This window comes from Protopterus annectens, chromosome 7.part0 (genome assembly GCF_019279795.1).
Source record: "Protopterus annectens isolate FY-2018-M chromosome 7.part0, PAN1.0, whole genome shotgun sequence".
Taxonomy (NCBI): domain Eukaryota; kingdom Metazoa; phylum Chordata; order Ceratodontiformes; family Protopteridae; genus Protopterus; species Protopterus annectens.
Genome location: NC_056739.1, coordinates 1,793,708,426 through 1,793,731,994, shown reverse-complemented (window position 1 = coordinate 1,793,731,994; position 23,569 = coordinate 1,793,708,426). Strand labels below are relative to the sequence as shown.

The 23,569-nt window shown below is 38.4% G+C and overlaps 1 protein-coding gene across 2 annotated transcripts in view; it reads left to right on the top strand.

Moving 5' to 3' along the window:
• Positions 1-23,569, top strand: part of CFAP45 (cilia and flagella associated protein 45) — a 613,456-nt gene that overhangs the window by 445,096 nt on the left and 144,791 nt on the right. For both annotated transcript variants that reach the window (XM_044078323.1, XM_044078324.1), the window contains exons 9-10: positions 1,178-1,291; positions 17,023-17,216. In XM_044078323.1, coding sequence (XP_043934258.1) covers positions 1,178-1,291; positions 17,023-17,216 — 308 coding nt within the window. The remainder of the gene's footprint in view (positions 1-1,177; positions 1,292-17,022; positions 17,217-23,569) is intronic.

Sequence of the window (23,569 nt, the reverse complement as noted above, 5' to 3'; positions counted from 1 at the left end):
ATACAGGAGCATAAGTAAAATGTCCTATCCAGACTGCCTCAAGGCCCAATCCCTGTACTCTGTCTCCTACAGGCTTTTGAGGGGAGATCTATGATGAGGCATACAGGGCAATGTCAGACCCCACTCTGATGGACCTCCTCAAATCCACAAAGCAAACAGCACTAGAATTACCCATTTTAGACTTAAACCTTGCTTGTGATATAAATAGGACAAGCTGAAGAGATAGGTATGTATCTCAGAGACTACCCCATCTATGGAACAGGCTCCCGATGCATGTGAAGCAGAGTTCCTCACTAACCCAATTCAAGTGCAACTTGGACAATTGGATGGGAAACTGGAAATTCATCCCTGATTTGGTACCTATGTCTCTAAAGGATACAGGTAACCTGTAAATGGTTCATCTCCCAGGCCCATGCTTACACTTATCAAGGGTGCCAGAACTTGACAGAGATTTGGGACGCATGGCTAGGCTTAAAAAGGCCCTTGTGGTCATTAGCCTAGGAAACACCTATGAACCTATATGGACAGGCTTATTATGTTTTATGTGCTAATAATGCATCACATTTTAAATCTGTTACACTTCATTTAATTATCTGCATGAGTTTTGCATCTTACAAGCATCTGATCATACTGTTTATAAAGAAGCTGCCTATATTTAATATAAGAGTTTTCTTATTTGCTGAAACTGGTGATTTTTCCTTATGCTGTTTCAGTCTTGCTCAGAACTGTGGTATTTCTACAGTGGATATATTCTTCTATTTTTTTTATACAATGTAAGGAAATTGGACACAAGTGTCCCTTTTCAGGATGACCTGGGAACTCTGCTTGGAAAAGTGACTTGTTCATCGTTATACTGCAAGCAAATCAAGGTGGAAGAAACCAAACCCTGTACCTGGGCTACTGGAAACAGTTCATTAAAAGCTCATTACCTTAGTTCTTTGTGCTAACTCCTGATGATATTTGCATTTTAATATGTCTAATCTGTTCAAAATGTCTAGAGTTACTTTATTTGTTTATTTATATCAATATAATTAATCTTCAAATAAGTTAAAGTTGTACATAATACACTGCTCAACAGCTTTTCTTCCTGTGCCTCTAGTGAAAATGGGTGCAACTTTGCAGGTGATCTGGTCGCCAAGTAAACTACAGTTCATCCAATTTGTGTTTGATGTTTTAGGAGCGGGAAGCAGAGTATGAGGCAGAGCAAGAAAAGATTCGGAAGGAAAAGGAGAAAGAAGTTGCCCGTTTAAGAGCCCTGCAGGAACGTGCCCGTGATCACCGTGCTGAACAGGTAAAGTACCGAACAAGCTGTGATGTCACCGTGCTGAACAGGTAAAGTACCGAACAAGCTGTCATGTATATTTCCTAGGTTGTGCGCCAGGACTGAAGAACTTAATAATCAGTGTGTAAAGGCTAGGCTTATTTTAAGGAACGAGGGGAACACTTAGAGAAGAATAGCCAAGAAAACAAAGGTTCATAGGTACATGCTAAGCAATGAGTTCAAACTATTATAAGCCTAGCCAGTAAGCAGAGGTCAGAATCAAAGCCTCTTCTTTGTATCTGTGAGGTGAAGACCTTAACCATTATACCAACCCTCTCATAGAGAAGAGAAAAAAATAATAAGGCTAGAACTGAACAGCCAAGTACAAGTGATATAAAAGCACATAGGATAATATTGCTTATTCCAGAATTGACTATAGTCTTGAGGATATGCTCTGGCAGGGGCAGATAACCAATGAAGCATATTTGTATATGAAAGTGAACAATCCCAAGATTCCTATAATGTTTGGAGCACCTAAACTACATAAAAATTTGCAGACCCAACCAATGCGTCCTATAGTTGATGCAGGTGGTTCTAAAATGTATTACATAGCAAAATACATTGATACTATATTAAAAGAAAAAATAAAAAGTTTAGCATACATTTGTAGGGATTCTTGGGATTTTCTCACTAGGATAAACAATTTAAGCATCAGTAATGTGAACAATATTATTTTCATCACAGTTGATGTCAAAGATTTGTTCACTTGTATACCTCATCAGTTAGGTATCACTTGGTTTTCTGACTTCTTTTTTGAAATAGTACCAATACCTCAGGATCAACTTAATGCTATGGTGGATCTGTTAGAATTGGTATTAACTAACAACTATATTTTTCATGATGGTCAATACTTCAAACAAATAAAGGGAGTAGCGATGGGCTCTCTGTAGGTACTTTATACGCCAATGTCATCATGGCAGTTTGGGAAAATAGATATCTATTTCCATCAGAATTCATGCAGCATGTTGAGTTGTATAGTCGTTTTCTGGATGATTTGTTTTTCATATGGAAGGGTCCAGCACAACTAATTGAGGCTTTCATTCAATATATAAATAACACTACTGAATTCTTGTCTTTCACTCATGAAACAGGAAATGAAAGTATAGCCTATTTGGACATACATTTACAGAAAGACACACATCAAAATTCCTTAAAGGCTAATATCTATTGTAAAAAAACTTATTCCAATAAATTTCTACACTTTGCCAGCCATCATCCTCCACACATAAAAAAGCAGTGTTAAAAGGTCAATTGGTTCGAGCTGCACGTATTGTTACAATATTTGATGAATTTGTAAATGAATGTCAATTTATAGCAAACATGTTTTTAAATAGAGATTATCCAAAACAGTTTGTGGATGGAATATTAAATGAAGTTATAATTAAAAGATCTAATGGATTTTATAAACCATTGTTAGAAAATACAGTTACTGCTTGTGGTAGCCAGCAAGATTCTATAGTCTTTAATCAACACATAATAATTACACAAATTAATAATGGTAGAAATTCTGATACTACCACTGATGACAGGCATAATATAAAAGGCAATTTGGAGTTTATCACCACATATACGCAAGACTCTGGTTATATTAAAGATTTAGTTATGAAAAATTGGACTTTATTTAGTGGTGATATGCTATTGGAAAATGTATTAGGAAAGCAGCCTTCAATTGTATATAAAAGGGATAAAAATTTAAAGGACTGGTGCAATATGAGAGCTACATTAGATTTTAATAACGGATGCATGAGAAAATGCAATATGTGCAATTATTGTTCATATGTTATTGAGGCTGAACATGTTTATATTAATGGTAATTACATCAAAGTAAAAGGTAAATACAATTGTAATGCCTCTGGAGTAGTTTATGCTGCAATATGTGGACAGTGCTCGGTTTTCTATATAGGCAAAACTGAGTGAAAATTAAAACAACGTATTTATGAGCATGTTCATGATATTGCTAGGAAATCAAGTAATAATGCTCTATTTAGGCATATTTTGCATGATGATACACACAGATTTGGCTTTATAATACTAGAACAAGTACGACCATCTCCTAGGAGAGGTCCTTGGAAATTAATTTTAGAGTCTAAGGAATATTGGTGGCAGGTTCATTTGAATGCCACACATTTCCCAGGATTAAATGACTCTATTTCCATTACTAGTATATTAAAGCTTAGAGCTTTTAATAGATAATAATTTTGTATATATTTATTTATATATTCTTTGGTCAGAATATAAGTTATATTAATATGTTTTCAAGTATTATTCATTCGTTTTAATAAATTCATAGTATGTATAATTATAATTATATAAATGGTTTAATTATGAAATATTTTATGCTTAAACTAGGATTAGAAATTCATTTAATGTTAATGAGCTGGAACATCATTGGCTAATTAGTCAATTGGTTACATGCTACAAGGTTTAAAAACTGAAGCAATGTGTTCAATAGATTGTCTGATGAAGGCTTGTATTGCATAGCCGAAAGCGCTTACCATTCATTTTTATAATAAATTTATTTTGAATAAAACGCCTGTCCGGCACTTGTTATTGTGCTACTGGGTTCGTGTTCAATAGTTTGTCATTTTGGATTTTTCAGTAATTATACCAACCCTCTCATAGAGAGGAGAAGAGAAAAAAATAATAAGGCTAGAACTGAACAGCCAAGTACAAGTGATATAAAAGCACATAGAAAAATGGCTGTGAATGATACATCCAAGAAAAACGGTGACATTCTGTAACAGAGACATAGTCTAGCAGATTGATGAATTATGTTTATGTGGAAAATTGAAGATATTGCTTCTTGAATGTGCTTTTGTTTTCCTTACATGAAGTTTACATGTTTTAAGACTTGTACAATATGTTCTTACTGCTGGCTCGTTTACTACGGTAATCATACATAAATATAGATGCTTAGGTCAGGTCAATAAGGATACAATAATGCATGAAATTGTCTCTTTGCAATGATTCACTTCATTACATTACAAATCCCTGCCATTGTTTTCAGAATGAGGTATGCTGCATATAATTCACAACTCCAAAAGCTGTTTGAACTGAAGTGCCAAGAAGACACCCTAAAAGACAACCTTGTGAGGAGTTAAACAAGACATGTGGACGCTATCCTGGAACCTCCATCTGTATAGTAGATATCTCCCCCAAGTGAGAGATTCCTGACACTTTGAGAAGCATTCTGCAAAGATAAGCAAGCTGTCTAAATAAGGAAAATGTGAATACTTTGCAGTCTGCAGTAGGTTATAACTGGAGAAAGTCATTTTATAAATACCCCTTGGAGTAATGGGTAGTCCAAAGGGCAATGTTGAGAGCTGAAAGTATGGTCCAGACACAGAAAACCTTAAGAAATGTCTGAAATATGGAGTTATTTGATTATAAGCATCCTTTAAATCTAAGGTCACCAAAAAACTTAAAATGAGGAATGAGAGGCAACACATTTTGAAGAGATAATATTTTGAACTTGGACATTATCACAACTGGTTTAGGAAGGAAAGATTCATAACTGGTCTATACAAATCTTTTTTTGCCACAGGAAACATTCTTGAATAAAAACCTTCAACTATCTGATGTGGTGGGGGTGGCATCTATAAACCCCCAGATAGCAATTGCTGAAAGACAGGAAGGAAAATAGAAGTTGAATGTAGCAAATGAGAAGGAATTCCTTGGGAGGGAGGGACAGATTCCCACTGCCACCTGTATCCTTGATGGACCCCTTTCAGAACCCATTTGTCTGAAGTTATCTGTTGCTAAAGAGAGAAATGGAGCTTCAGATTTTTGGGAGGTGTTAATGGTCTGCTAGGTTGGGAAAGGTTTGGGGAGGTTTTTGAAGAAAGTAAATCAGGCTTCTTAGACTGTCCTTTATTCTTGGGGTACCTAATGTCGCCTGAAACCACCCAGCCATTGCTTTTGAAATGTTTGCTTGCCAATAGCTTACTGTATCTGCTTATTCTGCTTTTTGTAAAAAGTTGTACAGGTGTAATTAAACCCCCTGACAAACTTGAAGGAAAGCTGAAAAATTGTACAAATTCTCTGCATCAGCTTGCCTGTTTTATCATACATTTTAAGGACATCTGCAGCAGATGGCCCAAATGCTACCCGTCTATTTAAGGGAGAAGTCCAAATTTCAGCTTTAACATCCTCAGCAACTAAGCAAACTTCCTCATAACCATAACACTGGCAGCAGCCCTGGAGGCAGCATCAGCAGAATCATAAGCACATTTCAAAAAGTGGGTGGCCACTTGAGAACCAATAAGATTACACTATGCAATTTTGTCCATCAGTGAGGGAACATATAGGTTCATAGGTTCATAGGTTCATAGGTTCATACTAGGCTATCTGCCCAAGGGCATTTATAAGCCTAGCCCATAGTTATGTGGCTTTCGCCACCCCTTTAGTTTGAATAAAAACTATGCCTATCATTTTTCTGTGCCTCTGTCAAGCAGTGACACTGAAGTAATCCCTGGGGTATATCTGCGATCTCCCATCCATTGGTCAAGATTCCTCTTGAACAAGGCCAGCGAGGTGCTCTGCCTCACATGTACCTGGGTGATGAATCTGTCCTCCAGCACGTTCTATTTATAACCGTGTCAAGGTTTAAGTCTCCGGATCTAGATTTTTGAGGTGAAGCATATTCATCAAATCTGGGTTTGACATGGCCTTATATGTCAGGCACAGGTCACCTCTGAGCAAGCGGTATGAGACTGAATAAAGCTGGAGTTCTTTCAGTCGGGCAGCATAAGACATATTTTTGAGACCCTTTATCCTTTTGGTGAGGAACTTTTGGGGCCTTTCAGCTGCATCAGGTGTCTGGTCAGATACATTCCGAACGGGCATTGTACTCAATCATAGGTCTAATGAGTGATGACCTCAGGGGACGATGACCCCTTGATCTAGATGTGAATCCTTCATGATCAGGTGGGCGATATAGAAGGTTTTCCTAACTACTTTAGCAACATGAGTGTCAAACGAAGACTACTGTCAACTTGGGTCCCCAGATCCCTGATGACTTTTCTGTGCTCAGTGGATTGTCACCTATATGGTAGCTATGACTATGCATTTTTGGCTTAACTTCAGGCCATGGCTCTGGCACCAGTTATCCGTTTCTGTGAGGCCCTTCTGGAGGATATCTGTGTCAGATGTGAGTCATCTGCAAACTTTGTCAGCATAACCCTCCTGTGTTTGCTTGTACTTCAGAAAAGTAGATGGGACACCACTTGTGACAGGCTTTGAGTCTGACATGGCTCCAGCAACTCTGACCCTGTGGGTTCTGTCGCTAGCCAGTTTGCAACCCATCTTGTGATGTATGGGTTTACATTCAAGCTGATGAGGTATGGACTGCCTTTCCTCATCAATGGCCTTGGTGACTGTCTCAAAAAGTCAACCAAGTTTAAGAGGCAGGATCTGCCTTTGACAAAGCCAAACTGGGTTGGATCCAAAGTCTGCAAGTTCCCTATGTCTTTATTTATGAGTTCCATTATGATCCTCTCCATGGCTTTGCAGATAAGGCTTGTCATCCTGAGGTGAGGCTAAGATTAAACAGCTGTCCTAACTGTGGGTTTAATTCCTCGTTGAGTTCATGAAGCACACAGCATGGATGCTGTGTTTTTGCCTTAGTGAGGGCAGTTCTCACCTGCAATCTGTGTAGGTTCAGTAATTTTCACATCATTTTGAACTAATTCTGAGCATATCTGGGAGTTTCCTCCTAGGTTTCTAACATAGCTAAAGAAGGCCTTATGATTGTCTTTAGAGTCCAAATTTGCCTTGGATGATTTTATGAGAGCTCTTAGTTTTTACTTACAATGATCAAAGGTGTCTTACCTTTTCAAATTTTTGCTCTATCTTGTAGTAGCTTCCTCCTTTTGTTGTAGAGCTTGTTTATGGCTGGGGTCCACCAGACTGGACGCTTGCCTTTGGTACAGAGAGTCTTAGTTTTGTTTGGGATTGCCTGATCCATGCAGTCCTGTAGGTGCTGGTAGAAGGCATTTGTAAGTGATTCAGCTTTTGATTTTGTAATACCTACTGGGGGCTCAGCTTAAAGGAGACCACACTAGTTTTTTTTCACTGTGGTCTTTTTGTTTCAGGTGGGGCGGGATGAGGACCTCCAGCTAGTTTATGATCTGATCTCACCAGTGAGGGTATAGAACATTTTGATCCCATGTTCGTGATGATGAGATCAAGTATGTTTTCACCTCTTGTGGGGATGGTGACTAGTTGTTCCATGGCATTTGAGTTTATGAACTCCAGGAATCTTTGGGTTAGAGTGTTCGGGCTTGAGTAGTGTTCCCAGTCTATATTAGGGTAGTTGAAGTCACCTAGTATGATGGTGTTTGGAGATACATTTATCCCTCCAATGTTTTCAGGAAGGCCATGTGAGGTTCCTGAGTTTGAGAGGGTGGCCTGTAACATGCTACAAATTGCAGAGCAGTCTTGCCTATGGTTAATTGCACCTGGATGGTCTCCGAGGTGTGGGTGTCCTTTATGAATATGGACACCCTCCTTTCTTGGTGTTGTCCGGATTTTGTGAAACCTGTTAGTGCTGGGGTGCTCTCAGGAGCCTTGAACCAGGTTTCTGTCACAGCACAGACATCGATGTTCTCCATATTGAGAATTTTTCCTTTTGGTGTTCTAGGGTGGTAGGTTTAGAATTTGAGGTCCAGCATGTCATCCCAGGCAGACAGACATTGCTGATCATCTTATCACTGTATTGTGGCATCATTCTAGGTGAAGGTAGGATATACATCTCAGGTCGTTGACACCAGCGTGGACAATGACTGAGTCATACGACCTTCTCCTTACTCAGTCTGGTGGTGTCTGACTATGGAATCACCAATGACAAGTGTGTCTGGCATTTTGTTTGGCCTTAAGGGCTGTGGACTGTTACTCTGACTGTGTGGTCTATGTGTTGCATGTGTTGGGTCGTGAGGTGGTAGTTGTTTGGGTGTCTGCTTTGGTGGCCTCTGCTGTTTTTGTGTGAGTATGTGTATGATTTGAAGTTGTGATGGTACCATGTGTGACTGGGTATGTATTGTGTGTGGTTGCCTCTCCTCCCTGTCTGTCTTGCTGCCAGTCCTGTTGAGAGAGAGCAGCCCGTTCTCTTTGGCCGTTGCATCTCTCTCTCGTGTATTTGTGTTTTGTGGGAGAAGGAGAGGATTGATTGCCTCAATATTCCCAGGTTCACCAGTTGAGCTAAGAACTTTCAAAGGACTCGTTTTGGGCTGGTGGGGTACTATCCTATAATAAGAGTGCTTTATCAAGCAAAAAGTAGTAGGAGTAGTAACTAGCTTTTTTAGATGAGAATAATCTACTTGGAGGGAAGTCAAGAGATGAACTTTTCAGTTATAGGATATGCCTCATATTCTTAAAAGAGGCAAGTATGAACTTTAGCATATGAGCCTGACAGCCAAGAATCCTAAAAACAAGTGGTGCAAATGAATATACCCTTTTCCCAATTCTGTGAAAAGCTTTCCCACACTTGTCAGAAGAGGAGGTATTTGCATTCACTAGATGTTTAATAGCAGCTGAGTTTACCAGAGAAATCACTGGTGGGTTTGATATGGGGTTAGAAGATGAAATCACATAAGACTGAGGAACTTTGCCCACTATACCTGCTTTCTTTGGTGCAGCAGACTGGCTGTTCAACAAGTTACAGGGCTTAACAAATATATCCCTTCATTGCTGAAAGAACAGGAGGAACTCATGTAGGTTCAGGAAATTCCAGTTGCATTTAATAATAATATTTCTTCAGAGACAACTGAATGTCATTATGTTTCCATTAAAACAACTGATTTATTCTGGAAATAGTTGCAGACAATGAGAATTCTTCAAAAGGAGTAACAGAAGCAACACTGTCCTCAGAATCTGAACCAGAAACCCGAGGAGAAAAAACAAAAGTCATCTCTTCACAATCATTTTGTTCTTCAAAATCTTGATCTGCTTCAAAAATGAACAATCCTTTTTTTCTCTTGGCAGAAACAGCAGGAGTTAAGGAGCAAGAGCTTGAACTAAGCCTAACAAATCACTCCTGTATAAGGTAAATGAATCAAAAGAAGATATATGTCTAATGTTTTGCTTCTTTCTGACAGGAAATTTTGAAGAAACAGACCCAATTTTGCCAGCAAAACCTCCCTTGGTACAGGCATTCCAGCCTGGCTAGGCAGAGAGGTACTCCCTGCTCCTTCTGCTAAGACTGACAAGATGGTCATTCCTTGTTGCAGATCATGTGTCTAAACCCCAGTCCTTGCTGGCTGTGAGGAATAGACCAAAGGGAACCAAGGAAACAAGATGAATGGTCTAAGGAACCAGAAATGGCCACAGCATAGTCACCCATTTGTATATGTGGCACCTTAGTAGCCTGTTACAGTGGCAAAGGCTGTTTATTAAGTTTCTTCTTTTTGTAGCTGGAAAAAGGAAGAACCAAGGAATCCTGTATTTTGTTCCACTGTATACCTGAAAAAGATGCCCAATTCCATGGGAAGCCTGGCAGCAATAGTTGACAAAACAGATAAATATAAAGGTCACATTTTCTACCAAAAATACAGTAAAAAGCACTTTAAATGCTTACCCAGCCCCCAACAATAAAATAATATAAATTTCCCCCAAGGAAGCAGTAGTTTTCAATTAGTTTTAACAACTCTTTTTCCATAAAAGTACTGTTTAAGAGTTACTAAAAGTCATGTGATAGCCTATAAAAACACTTTTTCTCAGCATAAAATAAATAATTTTACTGTAAAAGTTCACTTTCAGTCATAAAATTAAAATGTGAATTTTTTTTTCCCTGAGGGGGGATAGAATGCGTTAGCTGATTGTCAGTCTTCAAAAGCACAAAGGATGAGCACTCTTCGGTGGAAGGAAAGATCTGGAGTGCTTCCAAACCATTATTTTTCTTCAGCTCAGCTTGAGCTGATTAACTGTTTGGCTGCATGGAAGGAACCCTTAAGCTTTGGAAGCTGTCCGGCCATTGTATCCTTAGCAGGATGTAACCCATATAGGATACTGCAGAAGTGATCAGTATGATAAACATCTTACAATAACAGTATCTGTCCTACTGATCACTGTTGCAATATTACCAGCTGATGGGATATCCTGCCAAGAATATCCATACATCTGATCAGTATAACAAAGCCTAGGACCTCCCCTTTCATGCCATATGTCCAACATATCACTTGATCCAGAAAGAGGCAAAGGTACATAAGGGTTGTATGGCTGTCCCAGACCAAGAAACTGAAGCAGAAGTACAGGCAGCTATATGTGTATATATATATATATATATATATATATATATATATATATATATATACATATATACACATTTCTACAGATATATGTACAAGTCAGAAAGGAAAGGAAGAAAAAATATGAATCCATATCAGCCAAACAGAAAGAAAAATACTGCAACAATGATCAATCAGACATCTGTTGCTGTGGTAAGTTCTTACAAAGTGTACTATGTCCTTCCTTGCATTATTAATTACTGATGGGAGATTCCTAAAGTCTAAGAAGAAGAAGAGGGCTGAGCTGTGTTATGGTCCAAAAGGCCTAGAAGGATGGACCTTGCAAACCTTGCTCTAGTTGTAGAGAATAGGTGTGGATAGCAGACCAAGTATCTGCTTGAAGGATAAATCTAGACTCTATACCTTTGAAGAAAACTCCAGAAGAGGCTTCAGTTTTAATGGGGAATGTGCTTTAACTGGAGTTTGGAGTTGTTTGCTATGCAAAGAATATCAAAATTAAATAGCTTTAGAAATCCATCTAGAAATAATTTGTTTGGAAACAGGAGTCCCTACGTTTCTGTCTTAGTAAGAGAAAAGTTTGGTGACATTTTTGATAGATTTAGTTTTATTTAAAAAAAATCTGAGCTGTCTTTGTATGTCCAAAGAACGATAGATCCTCTCTTGTTTATTCTGAGGTGAAGGAAAAAAGTAGGAAAGTTGTTCTGATTCAGAGAGATCTCATTAACAACCTTAGGCATAAAAGAAGGGTTTGTTCAGAGAGTAATACTATCCTTATGGAAAATGAGAAGTGGTGGAATGGCCATCAGAGCTCTGATACCCTTTCAGCAGAAGGCAAAGCTACCACTAATATCATTTTCTAAATACAAAACTTGAGAGATGAAGCTACAGTAAGTTCAAAAGGAAATAGGTTATGCTTTTCCAAGACATAGTACAGATTCTAAGAAGGGTGGATAGCTCACTTTGGTGGTTTAATGTTTAAGACATCTTTCAAAAACTTAAAACAAAAATTCCTCTGGTCTGGTTTCATCTTTCAAAAGCTGTTTGATCTCAAATCGAGAAGAAAGTGGTTGATTTAGAGGCTGGCATGCAGAAATTGCTGACATATGTGCTTTGACAGAAAAGAATGCCAACCCAACACTGAGCAACTCACACAAATAAGCAGGAGTATTAAGAATACTCATTGGATAAGGATCCTGATTCTTTTTATGGAACCATAAGGACAATCTTTTCCATTTAGAAACATAGCATTTCCTTATAATTGGGTATCTATCCTCCTCTAAAACCTTAAGCACATCCTCAGAGAAGTGGTGCTTAAGGAATGTTAAAATTCTATCAACCAAAGAGTCAAATTCAGTGTCAATGTGTTGGGGTGAATTAGACAGCCCATGTTCTGTGTCAGCAAGTCCATCTTGTGAGATAAAGTACAGTTGTGTAAGTTGTACTTACCCATAACCATAAATATTCAACTTCATCAGTGCTGCCTAAGATGCCAGACAGCTTCCAAAAACTCTGTCTCCCACCCACACCTTCTCCAAAACTGCTGAATAGACAGCCCTGAAGAAGAAAAATCAGCAGTCAGATTAAAATATTTCAGAACTTTCTTGCCCAAAAGTTAAGGAGGAGTATTCTCATCCTGAACCAATAAAACAATCAACAACTAACAGTTTTGTATCGTCAAAAAGTAAGTATACAAACATGAGTAAGACACAATCCATATAACCTAAGACTACTGCAGTGAGAAATCTAACATCAACTGTTACAGGTTAAGTACAACTTGCACAATTATATTTTCCCACATCATGCATTATAAGTGGTGCTCCTCTTCAAACAGATATGGTCATAAGAGACCTGGGTACTTATGTGGACAATTGTCTCTCATTTGATCTCCACATGTCCACCACAGGCAGGAAATCCTGTTACATGATCCACTTAATTTCCAAGAGAATATCTTCAGAATCCAAAGAAGTCATTTTATCACTGTACTCTTCCTTTATCAGACCCATCATCTAATAAATTTCCCCCTTGTGTTATGTACAAATGCAAGGATATGCCTCATTTGTAAAGACCACAAGATTTTTTATACAAAAAGTAAAGACCTTAAATCTTTCAACAATTCCAACTGATTGGCACAACTCTTCTTATACTCAGTATACTACAAGATGCTGTGAGATGACCTGTGTCTCACGTTTCAGGCCACAAAAGATTTAATCTTATTTGACCTCCTATTTCTTCATAAAAATCAATTGTGCTACAAACACCAGAACCAGGGGCTTAAATTTACACCAACATATAAACAAGACTCATTGGATGGATGGGTTCTGTACCTCTCAACTGTCCATATTTATACCGAATTCCACATTTTTACCTCATATTTTTGGTCTTTTCCTCATAAAATTTGTGGTTTTCTGGCAACTCGCTAAGGATTGAAGTCATTAAATAATGACCTACATTTGAGTTTCAGACTTCATAACCTTCAGAAAGTGCATGCTAACATAAATTCTCTTATATTAGCAACTTTCTTGTACTAAGAGGTAGCGAGGTATGATGTGCTCCTGACTCAACATATTCCCAACCTATGGAATATGTTACCTCTACAGGTTAAGAAAATTGCTACTTTGTCTGTTTTTAAGGCTAGTCTTAATGATTGGATGTGCAGACATAACTTTTTTACACCGGGATTATCATGTATTGCCGGCTTGATTTGGGAGGTGGACACTATTAAATACTCATAAAGGGTTGCAAGAACTTTTAACTGTGTCTACTTAAAATAGTATATGACTGTGCCTCTTATGGTCCCAGTGATCAGTTGCCTAGTATTTTTTCTAGGTTGCTGTGGTCCAGGGTTCTAACTGCTGTGGCAGAGACCGTACAGAAAGACCTCGTGTCTCCCCTTATTCGGATGACTGATTCCTAATGGTGACAGAGGCCCCTTACAGCATTTTTAGCTTGAGTGGTCTCTTGATTATGGTTGCTATACATTTTATTTATTTATCTATATTTGTTTGTTTGCTTATTTGCATTTATTAATTAAGATTATCTGGCTGAACTGTAAATGATCCTTTTCAACAGAAGTCTGGGAAGAAATGCTCCACATCTACAAACATTATGCAGTTATAATACAAAAGGTTATTCAGCTGTGCTCCAACTGATAGCAGTTTGGACACATGGAAAGTGCCCTTAAGCTTTTGAAACTGACTGGCTGTTATATCCTGGGCAGAATATAACATACATATCTAAGGAACTGCAGCAGAGATCATTTGAACAACTACTATTACGGTAAGTGTACTTTCTTTTTTTTTGTGGAAGAAGTTTCTAGCTCAAAATGGAACGTAGGATCCAGTCAACTTACCTTTAATAAATTAATAAATAACATTATTGTTACATTTTGGAAAAGAAAAAGGTTTCCATTGGGTCCCCAACAATGGAGATAGAGTTAGAGGAGGGCAATTGTGTTATTTGGGGGCTAGTTTATATAGCTATATGCACATCTTGTAACAATGTTTACATTGGTAAGACCAAAAGGCAGTTTTGTAAGTGTATATACAAACATACCCATGCCATTGCCAGGAGAAATACTAATAATGCATTATTCAGACATACACTTTCTTGTCCCTCTTTCAAAAAGTTTTTATTTAGAATATTAGAAATAGTCCAAAAAAGTTTGAGAGGAGGTTCCTGGGAAACAGATATGAAAAAGGGAGAGCTAATCTGTCAGCTCATTTTTTTTATTGAGATGCAATATTTGCAAAACAATATTATTAATTTTTTATTAACAAGGAAAAATGCAGTGAGGTGTTTTGACTATTATATATATTTATTGTATAATAATTTTTGGTGTCAAAAAGTTTTTTGTGCTCACACTTAAACAGATTTATTGTGAGATGTGAATTTTTATATGTATGGGTTGTAAACACTGTGATTTGTGGTACTGGCTCTTTAAAATCTTTAAATTAATCCAGTATCATATGACTGATTTAAATAAATTATATAAAGGTTTTTAATTGCTTTATTAATGGTTTTGATGAAGTCCCAAGTCTATGAGGGATGAAAGTGCTTAAGCATATTTAGCTGGATTACATTTGTTTTTGAAACGTTCATCAAGTTGTATTAATTTTATTTTAAAAGTCTTTCAAAACGTGGTTTTGAAGGATCTAACTTGTGGACCATTTTTTTCTTTGGCAAAATCTGTATTGGTGATTCACTGTTCTATTTTGGATGAACCTAAGTGCACAACATGCGCCTTTTCACTGTTTGAGGATGTATGTCTGATTGCAAGTCAGTATTACAAGAATAATGTGCTAATCTTGGTATGGTGTGTGTGTGTGTGTGTGTGTGTGTGTCTGTGTGTGTGTGTGTGTGTGTGTGTGTGTGTGTGTGTGTGTGTGTGTGTGTGTGTGTGTGTGTATGTGCTTGCGCGTGCACATGTATGTGTGTATCTGTTCAGGAATGTGCATGCATGTATATAATATTGAAATTCAAAACAGTGAAACCAAAAGCTTGAAAATTCAAAACACTGAAAATTCAAAACATTGAATCCCATAACATTGTGAATACATAGTAAACCAACATTTCATATATTTTAACACAACTACATACTGAAACAAATAAAAAACAAACCATATTTCACTTCTGCAACTATAAGCAAGGGCGGCAAGCCCCCCTGCACCCCCACACCCCCTGCTACTTAAATATATCAACTCCGAGTTCTCACTACACAGAACAAAATGGCAAACATACCATTCTACCCTTCTTGACTGCATGTTTAAATTGCAGAAAACTATCCTTAACCTTCTGTTAGAAACACTACTTCACTGTTAAAACATTACACATTACTATATATCTCTCCGATGCTTACATGAGTTTCATAGGTAACCTCAGTCATATTCCCTTCTTACTTGCTATACTACAACATAACACATCTTAGTGTAGTGTAGTGTTATCTCAGAGTTGATATATTTAAGTAGCAGGGTGTGTGAGTGCAGGAGGGCTTGTCCCCCTGCTTATAATTGGAGAAGTGTAATATGGTTTGTTTTTTATTTGCTTCAGTATGTAGTTGTGCTGGAATATAGTGCATGTTGCTTTCCTAACTTTTTTCAATATTATGGGATTCAATGTTGTGAATTTTAGTGGTAGTGGTGCGACGGTACAGTTGTTGCCTCACAGCAAGAGGTTCTCAGGTTCGATTCTCAGCTGGGGTGCCTTCTGTTCAGAGTCTGCATGTACTGTGCGTTTGTGTGGGTTTCCTCTGGGTGCTCTGGTTTCCTCCCACATTTCAAAGACCTGTGTCTGCAGCATTTTCCCCCAGGCCTCTGCTGACAATTGGCTTCATTCCAAGTCAGACTTTCCCAGTAAGCAAATGTTGAATAACTATAAATATGTGTATATATATATATATATATATATATATATATATATATATATATATATATGGATTCCTATCTAATGGCCGAAGTGACGGAATGCCAAATTACAGATTACAGAGACCGGTCTGCCGAACGTACACATTGCCGATTATTTAAACAGCCGAATAACACTATGCCGAAGCACTCTACAGTGGGGAAAGGGAATTTATGTGTTTCCCCACTGTAGTGCGGTCTTGAAGTTGGTATATGTAAGTAGTTTAAAAAAATGTTTTGCAGGGGGGCTTCATCCCCCTGCACCCCCTGTGTGTGGGGCTGTGCCCCTCACACCCCCCCACTTAAATATACTAACTCCGAGACCGCACTACAGTGGGGAAATGCATAAATTCCCTTTCCCCACTGTAGAGTGCTTTGGCATAGTGTTATTCAGCCGTTTAAATGTGTACGTTCGGCAGACCGGTCTCGGTAATCTGTAATTCGGCATTCCGTTACTTCAGCCATTAGATAGGAACATATATATATATATATATATATATATATATATATATATATATATATATATAGTGTGTGTGTGTGTGTGTGTCTGCAGGAATGTGCATGCATGTATATGTGAGTGTGGGTGTGTGAGTGTGTGTGCATGCACGTGTGTGTGTTTGTGTGTGTGCGTGTCTGCAGGAATGTGTGTGTGCGGGAATGTGCATATGTGTGTGTGTGTGTGTGTGTGTGTGTGTGTGTGTGTGTGTGTGTGTGTGTGTGTGTGTGTGTGTGTGTGTGTGTGTGTGTGTGTGTGTTGGTCTGACTCTGCATCTGCCAGTTGGAAGTGATTGGTGTTTTCCAGCATATGCCTTTTTTCACTGATGCCTAAAGGACTAACCTTTCTGGTATGTGGGTAACACTCAAAGACATGTTTACGGTTTAAAAGAGGCTTACAGTGACAGAGTCTGGCATTTGATACTGTAAACAGATTAGCAAATGCCACCCACAGTTCTACTTTACATTTGATTTCCATAAAAGCTAAAAGTTACTGAAGAATGCACTTTAGTACACAGCTTCATTAAAAATGTAAATGTGCTTCTAGTTTTATTTCCTTAATTTTCAGGATGCACTAAGGGCAAAACGCAGTCAGGAAGCAGCAGAGAGGCAGTGGCGGAAGAAGGAAAAAGAGGAAGCACAGAAGAAAGCAGAAACAGAAGCCATGCTAAAACAAGCTCGATCAGAGCAGGTGGCCCTTAAAGAACATTACCTGTCAGTGGAGGCTCAGAGGGAGAGAAACGAGTTCAGCAGGGTGCTTGGGTAAGTAACAACAACAACATTTGAATTCCAGTCCATAAATGTTTAAACCCATAAAGCTGTCCAACGTCAGCCCCATACACTGGTAGCTGTGATCAACTGCTGGTAACATTTCACAGTAACAGGAAGAGCATTAATGCACATGTGCATTACAAAACATTTGCTTAATCAGTCTCAGGACCTTCTTAAATGTTCTGAGGAGCCTCCATTTCATCAGACTCCAGAGCTGCTCTACTATACCTGAAGGTGATTATGGTAGTGGCCCTTCTGAGACTCACTGGTAAAAGGTTCCAACATCTTTGACTAATACTTTTGAACAAATTTCCGTTATGATTGGATTTTTAAACATTGACCATATAGCAATTACTTTTTGTGGAATAATAATTGCACAGAAAAGTGATGTCTAAAGTACCTGGCAAGATGTCAACTTTAGAGCAATTAAAGATCATAATTATGCCTCATCTATCCAAATTCTGTATCTGACTGAGTGCTACTGAAGTCTAGGTAATCTGTCTGTACCATTGCTACCTGCCCTTTTCTTGGTAGAGAACTGTTGGACCCTTTTGATGTTTTTTCCCTAATGCCATACATACAAAAAGTTGATCCATTACTGGTGTAAGGTATTACCACTGATTTAAATGAGGTAAGCAAACATTCAGACTGTCTAAATATAATAGGTTTGAGTATATATTTAATAATGAAATAACGAAATAATACTTCTTTAAAATGTTGCCAATGACCTCGCAGTTCAAAGACCTATCCATCACTGCACCTACGTGTTGAACATACCCAACTATATGCAAAATCATGATGTTGATAGATTATGGAAGTTGTGTCTTTGTGCTGCATCCATTGAAATTCTGAAACCTGTAATTCTGAGTCCTAAAATTAAAAAAAAAAATGCAAAATTTCTGGAGAAGAGCAACTTTTGACAATTACTGTTTTCCTTTATAAAGTTATTTATTTATTTTTTTGTAAATTTCTAGTGTGGGAGGTTGCACCCTCCACCCCCCATGCTTGAATTTAGTAACTCTGAGCTTGTCATGAGTCAAAGAAAAGGGTGTACTGCTGGCTCTCACAAAGCTGTTTTCTGGTTGGTTCTTTTGTTTTCCTTAATTTCTATTCATTGTTCTCATTGTTTCTAGTCTGCTCTGAGCTGTCTCTGTACACTGGATTAAACATTATTCCACCTGATTTGACAATTTTTCTGAATTCTTTCTTCATCAGGAAAGTAAAATTTACCACACTTGATTTAGATAGAAATTTTAAACTACTACATCTGTTTTTGCAGCTTCCAATTTCTAAATGTCTGAGCTCCACTGGCTCACACAGAGTTGTTTTCTTGCTGGTTCTTTTATTTCTTTTGTTTTACTTAATTGTTTTTTATTGTATGGTTGCACTCTGAGTTGTTGCTCTGTGCCACACCACTGTAGCTGTAATTGAACAGTGAACATATTTTCATGTTTTCCATTGTCAGTGGTCCCAAACTGTCATTTGTTCTGTTAGTTGACTGTTGGCTCAGTTGTGTCCAGGACAGCATTACCTTATGCTTGTCTTTGCTTGGCTGCTCTAATTTGCTTCTAACTGTTCTGGAGGCATCTGCACAGTGAGTATCTCTCTCTGTTAGCACCACTGATACAATTCTGATGATACTTACCCAGTCCTACCTTAGCTTCCTTCTGCACTTAGCCAGCTAGCACTGGACAATATGGAGGGCCAACAAATTTGCTCCCCTTCCATTACCAGCCTCCAAGCATGTGGTATCATAATGTAGAATAATAACTGTCTGATTCTCACTGATAATACACTCCTACATAACAGAGAAAACTCTGGTTGTAAGAGGTGCAGTTAAGTTATACAGCTATTATGGAGAAATCTCTCCCATGATTAACAGTAAACAGTGAACATCATACAGTCATCCCCGTACCTCGGCCACATTCTCAAACAGTACACTCAAAAAACGTCACATGCTGATGCTGTAAATAAACCCTTACCAAAGACTCCTATAACTTGTAAAATCATGCCTTACAGAAATCCCTCAGCTTATCAATTTCATGTACACTTACATCAACAATTCACCAACAGCCAATTTGCTCTCAATCAAGTGTTTCTAAACTTGCTACTGAGAAAAAATGATTTAATGACCGAGGACTCGGTTGTTAGGTTTATGGATTCCCCACTCATCTGGCAGGACAAAGACAGAGTAACTGTCAGCTACCTTTCAAGTGCCAGGATAACTGATGTCACAAGGATCTTCAAGACCCTTTCTCAAGACAGCCATGACTATGACATGGTTGTGCTGTATAGGGTCATAAATGAATATTAGGCTAACTGCTCTAGAAAATCATTTTAAGCCTACCGAATAAAGAGGTCAGAATTAAACCCTGTACCTCTTGTCTAAGAAGTTAAGACCTTAACCATTATGCCAGACCCTCCCACATGTGTAAGTGAATGACATGAGGTGCAAAACCCTGAAGGACATATAGAGAGAAACAGTGCTGGATCTTTGTATGCATGTAGACAGATGCAGGTAAGACTCAGGATCTGACTGGAATCCTTCCTTCACCAAAATTGAAAACGATTGGCTTAATAGCTAGTGTCATTCTAAGGAGTTCCCTTACCTTAGAGCTTACCTTATATCTGGTGTACTGATAATGGGTTTAAACTGAATGCTAAAAAGTATACTATTCTTTCTTTTGGAAAACAGAAATTAGCCACAATATATAGTATAAATATAAACAGCACTCCTTACTACACAAAAAGGTAGTCAGGGAGTTGGCACTTAGTTTGATAGCTCCCTGTCTTTTGATCTTCATGTAGCAACTGCAGTCAGAAAATCCTTCTACTTAGCACAAATAATACCCAAATGTATTTTGTCTAGATCCAGAGATGTAATTGTTCTCCTGTATTCAGCACTGATCACACCCATTATAGAATACAATACTCCCTTTAGGATGAACCTCTCTTGATATATCAACAAACTCAAAAAAGCTGCACAGATTCCTAATTAAAAACATATCTAGTATTAAAAATCTTGGTTACCAGGAAGGGCTGGAAGTCTTGTCCCAATACACTATGGCTTAGAGTCTCCCAAAGGATGACATGTACTTCACTTACCACACCATTAGGGACCTGCTGGTCCTTGACTTCCTATGTCTCAATAAATCAAACAGAACTGCTAACACTTGACCCGCATTCCTGAACCTTCATCGGCAGATAAAGAAAATGTGATGGAGAGATAAATTCACCACTCATTACCTCCCCTTTCTCTGTAATAAACCTCCTCTAGAGATTAAGCAATGTGATTGAATATCTTCCTTCACACTAAACCTCAAAGGCTTAATGGATACTGTCAAATTTACCTTGGGACTAACTGGCCTTCCCCCCCTTGATAAAGGATGTAAAGCCTGAGAGTGGGTATTGACAAGGAATACACGGTCATTAAACTAAAAGAGCCTTGACACTCCTGTGAATACTTTGGAAACCAGTGATCCTATTTTCATACTTTCAGTCATGCTCTTCTTGGGCTAATATTTATGAAACTTAGAATTTAAAACTATTGTCTGTACGACTAAAGTGTATAATATTGCATTTGTGTTGAAAAGACATATCATATAAAGGGTCTGAATAGTTTTATAAATTCACTTCATTGAGAAAAAAGTTATCATTCGCCCTAACTTTGAGTTATCTGTGAATTTGGTATCCCATACATGTGGTTAGGGGAAAGTGTGTATATAAGCATAACATAGAGAGGATTCCATCACAGAGCCTTAGGGGGTACCTTTCTAAACTGATCCAGTGTTAGAAAAACTATAATGCATCCTTACCTTCCTTTCCTGATAATAAGCCAATTTTTAATCCAAGCTGTTGCTGCCAAGGGTAACTAGGGTAGTAAGTATAGAGTAATGAGAAATGGAGTCAAATAATTTTTAATGATATAAATAAACTACATCTTTTGTATTACTATTGTCTAGAGTATCTCTCACATTTCCATAAAAACTCAGTCACTTCATGGTTCACAACCTGACATAAATTCATCCATGTAATGATTAATGTTACGCAGTGCTGTTAAATCCAGTGATATACTAACCTAAAGGACCCTTTCAAAACAGCTGTCTGTGTTATATGTCAAAACGATAGGCTTGTAGTTATTTACATTGTTAATGTTGCTACTATTGTGTGATGTTATGAGGTACTGCCATCTGTGCCAAGGCGAGTAGGGCAGTACATGTGTATATATACCAGCATAACGAGCTGCAGTTTTTTAAAGAATTTTATATTATTTGACTATCACACCGATTTGTACAGTTGTTTCAGTTGTAAAGTTACTTGTGTTAAAAATGCATCAACAGTAGGTCCTGCTAGACAGAAAGAATTTATGCATGTGTATTAGTTTGTATTGTTGCAACTGATCAAATGTGTATGCTTATCAGAGAACCCTGGGAGGGTGAAAAGTTTGAAATTGTGTTATAGTTTTCAGATGCTGCCACAGATCTTAGGAAAGCTTTGTGTGTGTACTGTACTAGAGTCAGGTGACCAGAGGTGATTTCATCCTTTAACCAGCATCTGGTTTCTTTTGAACTCTCACAGCAGCACTTTTGAACCTGACAGGAAAGATTTCTGACAGGATATATATCATACACATCCACACAGACACAGAGAGACATCATCTAGCTTTTGCTGTGGTAAGACACTCAGCACACGTCAGCTTACCTTGCTTTAGTAAGTAGTCGGGGAACTGTAATTCCTTAGTCAGTCAGGGATATTTAGTGAGACTAGTTTAGTATTGTTTTCTGCATCTGTGAGAAACTACCCAAATATATTATTTTTATATCTCTGTGGTTGAAACTCTGTTGTTTATTGTATTCAGTATTCTCCTGTTTTCTGTTTTATTATTTATCATTAAATATTTTAATACCTTTCATTGTGGCTGGTCCTTTGGAGAATACTTTTAACATCTTGAGAGTACTTATGCTTGTTTTAGTGACACTGTGGCCACTCCTGAAAGCCTTGCTGCTTTGGTCACACTCTACCATCTGCGTTAGTATTCATTTTGCACAGTATAATTGGGTACCCTTTGTAAGAGCCTTAGGGTAGCTGACTGGTGGCAGTGTGATTGCCTCAGAGTCTGGGCAGAAAGGGACACAGCTAGTAAATCTGTGCTAGCTTTTCCCAGATATATGTGTGTATGTGAACTCAAATATTCACGTGTGTGTGTGTGTGTGTGTGTGTGTGTGTGTGTGTGTGTGTGTGTGTGTGTGTGTGTGTGTGTGTGTGTGTATGTCAGCTACTGGGAACAGGGATACAGAGCTCCAAAGTGGCCAGTTTGGAGTTTTGTTTGGTCTTGAGAGAGGAGAGTCCAACCCCAAGTCTGGAACATGCTCCCTGTGTGCTCTTAAGGGAAATTGTGCTTGATGCAGGGAGTTGCATTTGAAAATACTGTGTGAATCCATCTTTGCTCTTAGTGACCATTTCTCACCGAAGTCAATGGTGAGGACTGAGTCTCCTTGATTGCTGGCCTGGAGTAGGGACCCGTCACAACATACATGCTGAAATCTTTCACAAAGTCCCTCAGTGGTGAGGAGTGAGCCTCCTTGATTGCTAGGGATCACACATTGGATATAGGAATCTCAGTTACCTCTCTTGAGATCTCAGTTACAAAACAATCTGCAAGTCTTTGCTAAAACAAGGATATTAGATAAAGAAAAACAGAAAATGTTCATAATACTGATCACTGCTGCAGTAGCCTTAGCTATATGGGTTATATTATGCCAAGGATATAACAGCCAGCCTGCTTTCAAAGATTCATGGCACCTTCCACATGCCAAACTGTCAGTCAGCTCAAGCTGAGGTGATTGAAATATAAGTTTGGGCCCAAAGCTCTCCAGAGCTTTACAGCCACTGAAGACTACACTCCTCTGAGGCTTTCATGGATCGTCACTCAGCCTGTGCTTTTCTTTCTTGGGGAAGGGCTATTCAAGAGCAAAATAACCGCTGTTGTCAGCTCCAACATTGCAGTGCAGATTGCACTATAGTGGGGATGGGGAAATGTACCCTTACCCTCACTGTAGTGCGATCTTGGAGTTTGTATATATCAGTAGGGGGGTGTGGGGGGTGCAGGGGGGTCTTTCCCCTGCAAAAAAAAAGTTGTAGTATGTTGCGTTGGTAGGAGCATTTCAGTGTAGTTGACATTTTCGAACTTCGATTGCACTGAAATGCTGGGTTCGACATTTACACTGTTCGGTGTACAGATTTCCAAACATTTGGTTCGGACATCTGTACATTTGAACAATGTCATGTCGAACATCTGATAGTAAACCCGACAAAACTGTTGAAGGCAGGGTCAAGGCCTGCTC